Below are 10,436 nucleotides of genomic sequence, written 5' to 3' on the forward strand. Positions count from 1 at the left end.
CAAACAAGCTTGTGTGCATCGCTGCTATTATGTTTACACGTGTAATATTTATTCCGGAGGTGATTTAAAACAAAATACACAATGCCACTTTATCAAACATATCTATAATGATAAGGAATATGGTTACTTACTGAGTTATAAATGCACAGCAATTCCACACTAAGAAAGGATGGACTTTGAAGGAATAAACAATGTGAGGAAAGCTGCGTTATAGTGAACTGGACAAGTCTGAATAAGTTCGACCCACACATTGCACAAGGCAGGTAGTTCTGTACAATTATGGTGTCTATCGGCTTAAATATATCGGCCTTATTTTGACATCGGAGTGAAAACCATAACATTAAAAATAGCATTTCTCGGCCGATAACGATATGGTCACCGATATATTGTGCATCCCTAAGAAAAATGCCAGTTGATGGTACCCATTGACTTGCATAGAAGGAAAAACAAATACTACGGAAGATAATGGGTAACTTCAACCGGCATTCTTCAAAATAATGTCTTTGTGTTTAGCAGAAGATATAAAATCTAAATTGGTTTTAAACAAATGAAGGGGGATTAAATGATGACCGGGTTTTTATTTTTGGGTGAACCGTCTCTTTAAGGACAGTTGAAGAGAAACATGTTCACACACATAACCAATTTTCATTTTTCAAACAGCTAGGAGTTTCTTCTACTGCGTATAGCTGTGGTGTTTTTTTCTAGCCTCATGCCTAGCACTGCTGCTCTGGACTATTAAAGCCTTTTAAGGCTAGACGGAGTTGGTCTGCCCTTCCAACGGGCCTGGCCTCCACCCATGATGATGTGATAAGAAATGCAGTTACATCCTCTTCTGAGCCTCCTCCAATCACACAGTGTTGTGTGCCTTCAAACTGTGGCCAATGACTGTTTTCCTCCTAAAGTGTCTGAGTTTACAGTGTGTGTGAAGCTGCATAAATAGGGTCCTCCGGGACTGTAATGTTACATTCCAACTGCCTCCAAGCAAAACCATAGCCTTGTACAAAATGTGTTCCCCGAGGAAAATAACCAGTGCTGGAGTAAGGTAATGAGATATCTTGATTTAAGCTGGGCATGATTAAATGCTGCAGGACAAAGAGTGGCAGCAATGTTTTTGTGATGTATATTTTTTACTGTGGCTGGGTTTACTTAGCAATAAGCATGACATGTTCATAAACTTATTTTAGCATTGTTTTTTTTTTTCTGAGTTAGGCATTTAAAGTAATCTTCAGTACTTTTTTGTTTAAATCCATTCAATACAGCTTATCCAAAAAATTCATCATCTGCTTTCTTTTATATAGATTACGCTGTAAATGTATCAAGAACTTGGAACCAAGCATGAAAAAGGCGACCAAGCCCACGGCCGCCACCTCCAGGACCTCAGTGGGCACTAAAGCCCCAGGCAGATCAGAGGGAAGCAGCAATATGGGCACAGGAGGAAAGATGACAAATAAAACCCAGAGTTCAGCTCCACTTTCTAAGGTAACAGTTTTATTCTGAGGAATCAGAAACGTTTGTTTCAAAGCATGTTGAACCGAGTGCCAGCTAAGAATGCTGAATTTAATTTGTCTGTAGCAGATCATTAACTTAAATTTTTTGCTTGCTAACCAGGCGAAGAGCAGTGATGATCTTCCAGCGGTGAGCGCAGGAAGTGGATCTGTTTCTGCTAGCAACAGTAACACTACTGCTAGAAACAAGAGAGGATCCTCCTCTCAGATCACCAGCAGCACTGAGACCAGGTCCAAGACCAGTTCAGGTAGTAATAGGCATTGCCTTGGTTCTAGCATATTCAGGATGAGGTTTTTTGATAATGAAATGTCTTATATAGTTATACATTCATGGACATGTTTCTGCTTTTACAGGTCTTTCAGGAAGACGTGCAACGTCATCCGTGTCTAAGGAGCCAGGCTTGACTAGAGATAACTTGCGAGAACGATCCAGAACCAGTGTTGCCAAAAAAACCACCGATACCATGCCTCAAAAGCGTTCACGGTGTCGTACCTTACCTGACTCTGAGTCAAAAATGAGCAAATCTCGCTCAGACAGCCAGATAAACCATAAAGCAGTTCTTGAGTGTCAAGTGAATGACCTTCTTGGTTTAGCCAAGAGCAAAGACCTGGAAATCCTTCATCTTCGCTCTGAACTTCGAGGCATGAGAACTCAGCTTGGCTTGGAAGAACTTGAGGCTCCTGATCCAGAACAAGTGTCTCAAGAGACGACCATGCAGCCTCCAGAGAAAGAGGTTATCAGTGCCACAGATGTGGAGTCTACTCTACTCCTCCTTCAAGACCAGAACCAGGGTATCCTTGATGAGTTAAATATGTTGAAAAGTGAAAACCGGATGCTAAAGGATCGCCTTAATGCACTAGGTTTCTCTCTGGAGCAACGTCTAGACAGCCCTGAGAAAAGTCTGCGCTGCCTGTCTCTGAGTCCTGAGCATGTCGTTGGCGGCGATAGCAGTAGCGGAGGACACAGTGAAAGTTTACGGGGTGGTATACGTGCATCCTCTGCAGAAGGCTCTGCTCAAGGCTCTACAGAGGACCTGCTGTCAGAACAAAGACATTTAGGCTCTCCTGATGCAGTAGACAGTGAGTGCAGTGAGGCCTACCAGCCGATCACCTCCAGCGATGATGCTCTAGATGCACCATCAGGTTGTGGATCATCTTCTGAATCAGAAGGTGGGCTGCCGAGCCGGGAACATTCCCGTAGAGGCAGCAGTGGGAACACCAGTGAGGTTTCTGTGGCCTGCTTGACTGAGCGAATCCATCAAATGGAGGAAAACCAACACAGCACGTCAGAAGAACTCCAGGCCACCCTGCAGGAGCTTGCAGATCTGCAGCAGATCACGCAAGAGCTGAGCACAGAGAATGAACGTCTAGGCGAGGAGCGTGCCATTCTGGTCGACTCCCTCTGTCAGCAAGGGGAGCGTCTGGAACTATACGGAAGACAACTGGAGTACTTTCGTGGACTTCTTGATGAGCATCGTGTGGCCTATGCCAAGGATGATGAAGATGCCAAAAGTGGGCGCTATATAGAGCTGGAGAGGCGCTATGCTGAGCTGAACGAGGGCTCGCGTTTTGAGCGGGAGCAACTTCTGGGAGTGCAGCAACAACTAAGCAGTGCCCTAAAGATGGCAGAACATGAAAATGCAGAATCCCAAGGCCTCATGGCGGCATTGAAAGAGCGTGTTCATATGGCAGAAAGAGCTGTGGAAATAGAGCGGAGGGAGCGAGCAGTTGCCAAAGCAGAGTTGGAGGCATTAAGAATGCTATCCGAAGGGGAGCAGGTGGAGCTGAAGCGCTGTAGAATCCAGCTTGAGCAAGAGAGGCAGAGAGTGGCCCAGCTCCTCTCCATCCACAATGCAGGGGATAAGACGGACATACGCCACCTGCTGGACAGCGAGAGACTAGATAAAGAGCGAGCAGAGGCCAAAGCAGCTCAGTTACAAGAAGAACTTGGGCACACACGCTGTGAAGCTGCCCAGCTCCAGGAGGCAATTAGCAAGGTGAAACACACTTAGAAAATGTATACCTTTGCTGGCACTAAAGGAACGCTCGATGCTTTTTGGAAATAGGCCTCTTTTACAAGTCACCCAGAGTTCAACAGTTGACTTTTTTTTAATTTTATCTATTCAGTATATCTCTGGTTCTGGTGGGAACACTTTTAGCTTAGCATAGCATAGATCATTGAATCTGATTTAAAAATTAGTGTAGATCTTTAAAGCTACAGTATTTCCCAAAAAATATTTTGAAGAGTTTTGGAAGCCAATAGCCATTGGCTTTTTTGTATTATTTTGTACAAGTATTTGGTATTCTGTTACTATTATTATATCAGTGGCTATATACAGTGGCTATATTAAACCATTATAGTATCAGTCATTTTTCATTTTGGTGTGCCCCTACCTTTCAATTACTATTTTATGAATACTATTAATTCAGAAACAATGTTTTTTGCTTACTAGTAAAGTAAGTGTATTTAGACATAGGGTTAGTGTCTTAGCATAGAATTAGCATATTACTTTTTGAAGGTAAAATACATTTCTATATATTTCAAGAGTGCACATCTTCAGCTTAACTTGCTTTACCACCCATATCACCTTAGTATTGCAATGCCAGGGCTGTTTAATTTGCATCTATTTTAATTTTAGCAATGCTCTGATCTGTTCGTTTTCCAACATCTAACATGCCCTTGTGTTAACTAAAGCTTGAGGACGAGTTTCGGGCATTTCGGGATGACGTCCAGTCGCAGTTAGCAGAGCAGAAGAGGCTATTGGAGCAGCAGTGTTCTGAGCTGGAGGAGAAGGACACCGAGATCGCTGACATGAAGGAGACCATTTTTGAGCTGGAGGATGAAGTCGAACAGCATCGTGCTGTCAAGCTCCATGATAACCTCATCATTTCTGACCTGGAGAGTAAGTCACTTTTTCCAAACACATGCAAAATGATATATATATATTATATATATATATAATTTTTCTGTTAAGTGACATGTGACATGGTCTAACTTAAGGGCCTGCAATTACATAGTTTGACCAGAGGGGCGCTAAAAACTGTACAACAACATTGTGGATGCAATTTCTAAGTGTGGCACTGATATGAATGTATTAATAATTAGTATATTATTTCTTCTTAATAATAAAGTAAATGCACAGCTAATATATAGTCATGCCACATGAAAAATAGTGCCAGTGTGGCTTTCAATTAGAATGACAACTTGGTTTTCTGCTGTAAATTAGAAGTATGTTAAATCGTTTTATTCAGGTGTCTCTGCTATCCCTTTTTCTTGTGGTAAATGTAGTAATTCATTCATTCATTTCTTTTGGCTTAGTCCTTTTATTAATCCGGGGTCACCACAATGGAATGAACCGCCAACTTATCCAGCATATGTTTTATGCAGTGGACGCCCTTCCAGCCGCAACCCATCACTGGGAAACACTCATACACTCTCATTCACACTCGTACACTACGGACAATTTACCTTACCCAATTCACCTATAGCGCATGTCTTTGGACTTTTGGGGGAAACAGGAGCACATGGAACACGGGGAGAACATGCAAACACCACACAGAAATGCCAACTGACCCAGCCGAGGCTCGAATCAGCGACCTTCTTGCTGTGGGGCGATGGCAATACCCACTGTTCCACCACGTTGCCTAAATGTAGTTATTTGTATTGTAAATAATCATTTTTAGGTTTAATATTTTCAAAAGTGATGACAATCAATGTTAATTGATTATCAAAATAAATGTTTTTGCAGTTTTGATAATATAGTTTTGGCACACGCTGGAAATATTTCTCAGCACCATTCCCATTTTCTTCAGAAAACTATACATTTTTGCATATACATAGACAAAGGTGCCTAATCTAACATAGACCTCAAGCTAAAATTGTTCATAAAATGTTTGATTTAAAATTTGAACAAATTCAATATCTTGTTGTGCAGGCTTCTGTCCACATAGAGGCATCATTGAGCTATCTTGACATTAGCTTGAGTTTCAATTTCAGAGTACTGTATTGGCATGGTCATTTTGGATACCATAATACAAAAACAAATCCATCATATTTCAATGTCAAATCTAACTAAATAATATAATTAATTTTAAACTAATATTTTAGCAGCACATTAATTAGCTTTCTTTATAAATCTGTATTTATTTCTGCTCATTGTTTCCCCACAGATTCCATCAAAAAGCTTCATGATCAAAAATACGACATGGAGAAGGAGATTAAAGTTCTTCATCGAAAACTGCGGGTACATTTGTCCGTTTTATTTGCAGACTTTGCACTGTGCTTATATGATTTATGAAAATAATCCTATTAATTATTTCAAAAGTAATCCCAGTTACCCCTCAAATACATGCTTTGGGTTTATTTCCTGTAAGTTTGTCATTATCATGTTATCAAACTTGGTTGACCTGTGTCTTGGTATTGCAAGACAATTGATTGCGTTCCACTGGAAGAATGTAGAAAGTAAATCCATTGAACACTGGTTGTAAGATTTAGCATGTCATATTGAACTAGAAAGATTAACCTACAGTAAAGGGCAAATTAAAGAACTGTAATAAATTCATAGGATCTGTTTATACAGTTCTAAATATCGGCACAAGCAACAAATACCTCTCACTCTACTGATTGATATGTGTGCATATATGCACTTTTGTAAGTGACAATATATGGTTATGTCTGTCGTAGCCCATGTATGACAACGTCTTTAGCTGAACTGAATATGATAACTGAAATTCTTTTATGCTTTGGGGGTGCTGTTTTTGTTTTATCATTGTGAACCAGAAATTGCTGACAGTTTTATTTCAGTGTACTTCCAAATTAAATGGAATATTGAGTAGGGGGCGGGGCTTTTTTATGCATCATTCCCTCATTGCAGAATCTGTAAGGGGGGGCGTGGCTAAAAATATTGTGGTTGAAGCCGTGAAAGACAGAAAAAGACCACCACTCCAAATGTGGAATCAAATTGCCAGACTTTTGATTGTATTGATTGACAAATAAAACCTATTTTTAAGTAGATTTACTAGCATTGATTAATTGTATACTTAAAGAATAACAGAGTGTTTAACAGAGCAAGGACATTTTCACAGTATGTCTGATAATATTTTTGTTTCTGGAGAAAGTCTTATTTGTTTTATTTTGGCTAGAATAAAAGCAGTTTTTATTTTTTTTAAAAGCCGTTTTAAGGTCAATATTATTAGCCCATTTTTTTCAAAATTTCACTCGACCTTTAAATTGAAGATTTTAAACCCTGAATAACACTGTGCGCTAGCTGTATTTATGACCTTTCACACAAGCAAAGATCTCCATGATTCCTCACATAAATGACGTCTGTATCTCACAGGAGGAATCGGCAGAATGGCGTCAGTTTCAAGCAGACCTGCAAACAGCCGTCATCATCGCCAACGACATCAAGACCGAAGCTCAGGAGGAGATCGGAGACCTGCGGCGCCGCTTACAAGAGGCTCAAGAGAAAAATGAGAAAATGAACAAAGAGCTGGAGGAGCTGAAGAGCCGGAAGTAAGAGGAGATGTAGTGTCAATGGTCACACTTTACAATAAGGCTGTATTAGTTAATGCACTTATGAACATGAACAAACAGTGAACAGTGCGTTTATTACTGTATTTATTCACGTCTGTTAACATTGGTTTATGAAAATACAGTCCATCATTATTAGTTCATGTTTACTCACTGCTCATTAACTAATGCTAACAAGCATGACTCTAAATGTTAACTAGAAAAGTGAAGTTTGTAGACCAACTTTATGGTAGCTTAAGAAAGCCTCGTCTGAAAGTTTGAAGTAGTTTTAATGTTTAAATAATTAAAGTAGTTTTTAAGAGTTGGCATAGGTAAGCACATATACTGGATCTTAGCATGTTTCTAGTATGGATTGGCATGTTTCTCGCTAGGTGGGTGATAGGGTGTTCTGAGTGGTAGCTAAGGTGTTGCTAAGTGGTTGCTAGGTTGTTCTGAATGGTTGCTAAGCCGTTGCTAGGGTGTTCTAAGTGGTTGCTAAGGTATTGCTAGGCAGTTGCTAGGGTGTTCTGAGTGGTTGCTAAGGCGTAGCCATAGTTTTTTGACCAGTTGTTAAGGTGTTGCTAGGGTATTCTGAGTGGTTGCTAGGTGGTTGCTTAGTTGTTGCTATGTGGTTGCTAGGGTGTTCTGTGTAGTTGCTAAGGCATTGCTAGGGTGTTTTATGTGGTTGCTAAGATGTTGCTAGGCGGTTGCTAAGGTGTTCTGAGTTGTTGCTAGGTGGTTGCGAAAGCATTGTTAGGTGGCTGCTAAGGTGTTAGGTGGTTGATAAGGTGTTCTAGGTCATTGCTAGGTGGTTGCTATGGTGTTTTGAGTGGTTGCTAAGGCGTGGATAGGTATTTGCTAAGATTTTGCTAGGCGGTTGCTAAGGTGATCTAGGTTGTTGCTAGGGTGTTCTGAGTGGTTGCTAGGCGGTTGCTAAAGCATTGCTAAGGTGTCCTGAGTGGTTGCTAAGGTGTTGCTAGGTGGTTGCTAAGGTGTTGCTATTCAGTTACTAAGGTGTTGCTAGGTGGTTGCTAAGGTGTTGCTAGGCAGTTACTAAGGTGTTCTAGGTTATTGCTAAGGTGTTGCTAGGTGGTTGCTAGGGTGTCCTGAGTGGTTACTAAGGTGTTCTGAGTAGTTGCTAGGCAATTGCTAACATAAATTGGTTGTAGTATGAATTCTTTTGTTCGTTAGGATGTTTTTAGTATGAATTGGTATATTAGTATGCTTCTTGATTAGTATGTTTCTATGATGAATTAGCATGTTGTTAGCATGTTTCTATTATAAACTAGCATGTTAGCATGCATTTAAGTATGGATTAGCATGTTTTTAGTATGTTAGTATGTTGTTAGTATGTTTCTAGTATGGATTAGTATATTGTTAGTATGAATTGGTGTGTTGTTAATATGTCCAATGTAAAGTCAATGGCAGTTTTTACAATGGAAGTCTATGGGACAGTTGCTAGGGTGCTGTAAGTGGTTGCTAGGGTGTGGCTAGTAAGTTGAAAGGTCAGCAGTGATTGGCAGACTGGTAGTCTGGGTTAAAGCCCAACCTTATGTCTGTATGACAGTCTGGCGCAAAGTTATGAGGTCACAAAGTTTGGTCCAATGTTTAGTCAAAGAGACTTTTCAAAATTTTCCGGGTCAGTTTTCGGAAAACCGTTAGTCGGAAGAGTTGGAAAAGATATAGCAACTTAATTCAGTATAGTTGTGAAGTTTGGAGTTAGTTTGGTGGTTGTAGTATGAACGGTCTAGGAGGAGATGTGACCTTAAAATAGTCTAAGAAGACGGAAGAATAATACGTTTAAGTAATATAACAGCGTGTTGGCTTTCTCAAGCCACCATAATTATGGATTAGTACATGTTGAACTATCATTAATAAATGCTGTACATGTATTGATCATTATTAGTTCATCTTTGTAAATGTATTAACTAATGAAACCTTATTGTACAGAGTGACCTTGTTAAGTATTTACAAGCCAGTGTAAATGTGGGATGTTGACACAGAATGCATGACTGAATGATTTATGTTTTTGTGTGTGCAAATATTTGCATATGCAGGTGATTTAAGTGTGTGTTGTGTTGTGTTACAGGCAGGATGAGGAGCGTGGCCGTGTGTATAATTATATGAATGCCGTGGAGAGGGATCTGGCTGCGCTGAGGCAGGGAATGGGCCTGAGTCGACGTTCCTCCACTTCCTCTGAACCTTCACCCACTGTCAAAACACTCATTAAGAGCTTCGACAGCGCCTCACAAGGTTTGCAAACACATGCTGATCCGTGCAGACACTCGATAACAATTCCAATTCCAGATAGTTCAGATAGTGAAATGAGAATGTACTCACTATTTACTCTCCTTCCCAAGTGTAAAGAGTTTCTTTTTTCTGTTGAACACTGAATAAGATATTTAGAAATATGTTAGAAACCAGTAAAATAAAGCGTGAACATATGCATGATCATATTTGGGTTGGTGTATCCTGTTGTTTTTTACACTGCCAGAAATGCAGGGTTCCACACAATTCATCCATGTTGTTCCAACACAAATTTCTTAAGTTAACTTAACTGTTTTATGTTCAAACCACTTGAATTTGTTAAGTTGTCTCAAAACAATCACAGGAATTGTGTTGTTTCAACTCATTTTAAACAAGCAGCAGAATAACTTTTTGAGAAAAGTTTTTGATAGATCTAGGTTGGTAACCAGTAGGTTATAGGTTACCTACCTTTGCTAAGATCTTGCCTGAGCAATTCAAATCAGCAATTGCGTCACTTCTCCTTTGTGTTCATGTATCTGTGCGTCTCTGTTCAGGTCCTGTTCAAGGCAGTCCGACTGCTGCTGTTGCTACTGCTACTGTGATTTCCAGAACACCCCTGAGTCCCAGTCCAGTCAAAACCCCTCCAGCTGCTGCCGTCTCCCCTATACAAGTATGCACGATTGATAATAATCAAGATGGATGGAATTTAAAACGAATAAAATGTCAAAAGCACTTTAAAAAAAAAAAGCAAAATTACTTGAAAATGAAAACGTGATGTCAAAAGAAAAGAGTAAAATCCAGAATGTTAATAGAGACTAAAGTATACACAGTGCTCAGCATGTATGAGTAAACCCCTCTAAATCTTTTAAATTAATAGATTCTATAAAATTCTATGCAATATTATATTTTGCATATACATTAGATAAGTCAGTACTGAGACAAATTTATGTTAGAGGAAAATATGAAATAAAAAATTTAAAAAGAAGAAAAAATCAAGACAGAAATCAAACAAAAAATACATAAAATGTAGTTGAAATATTGTAGCTCTTTTGCAATATTCTGCTTAGATTTAGAAATAGAAAGATAATACAATTAAATTCGTTCAGTGACTAAAAAGTTATTTTAATAAATGTATCCATTTAATAAATCTGTTTTGTTTGAATGCAGTAAAA

General features: G+C 39.5%; 1 protein-coding gene across 3 annotated transcripts in view; it reads left to right on the plus strand.

Annotated features, from left to right (window-relative positions):
- The window catches only part of specc1lb (sperm antigen with calponin homology and coiled-coil domains 1-like b), a 64,442-nt gene that overhangs the window by 10,768 nt on the left and 43,238 nt on the right, over positions 1–10,436 (plus strand). For 2 of the 3 annotated variants that reach the window (XM_056446146.1, XM_056446147.1), the window contains exons 1-9: positions 985–1,042; positions 1,299–1,479; positions 1,609–1,753; positions 1,860–3,502; positions 4,201–4,408; positions 5,676–5,749; positions 6,845–7,020; positions 9,107–9,270; positions 9,819–9,934. In XM_056446146.1, the coding sequence (XP_056302121.1) occupies positions 1,005–1,042; positions 1,299–1,479; positions 1,609–1,753; positions 1,860–3,502; positions 4,201–4,408; positions 5,676–5,749; positions 6,845–7,020; positions 9,107–9,270; positions 9,819–9,934 (2,745 nt within the window). In that variant the 5' untranslated portion in view covers positions 985–1,004. Of the gene's footprint in view, positions 1–984; positions 1,043–1,298; positions 1,480–1,608; positions 1,754–1,859; positions 3,503–4,200; positions 4,409–5,675; positions 5,750–6,844; positions 7,021–9,106; positions 9,271–9,818; positions 9,935–10,436 lie in introns of those variants that run through there. The other variant, XM_056446148.1, reaches the window with a different exon arrangement.

The sequence above is a fragment of the Danio aesculapii genome, chromosome 21 (assembly GCF_903798145.1).
Source record: "Danio aesculapii chromosome 21, fDanAes4.1, whole genome shotgun sequence".
Lineage (NCBI taxonomy): Eukaryota > Metazoa > Chordata > Actinopteri > Cypriniformes > Danionidae > Danio > Danio aesculapii.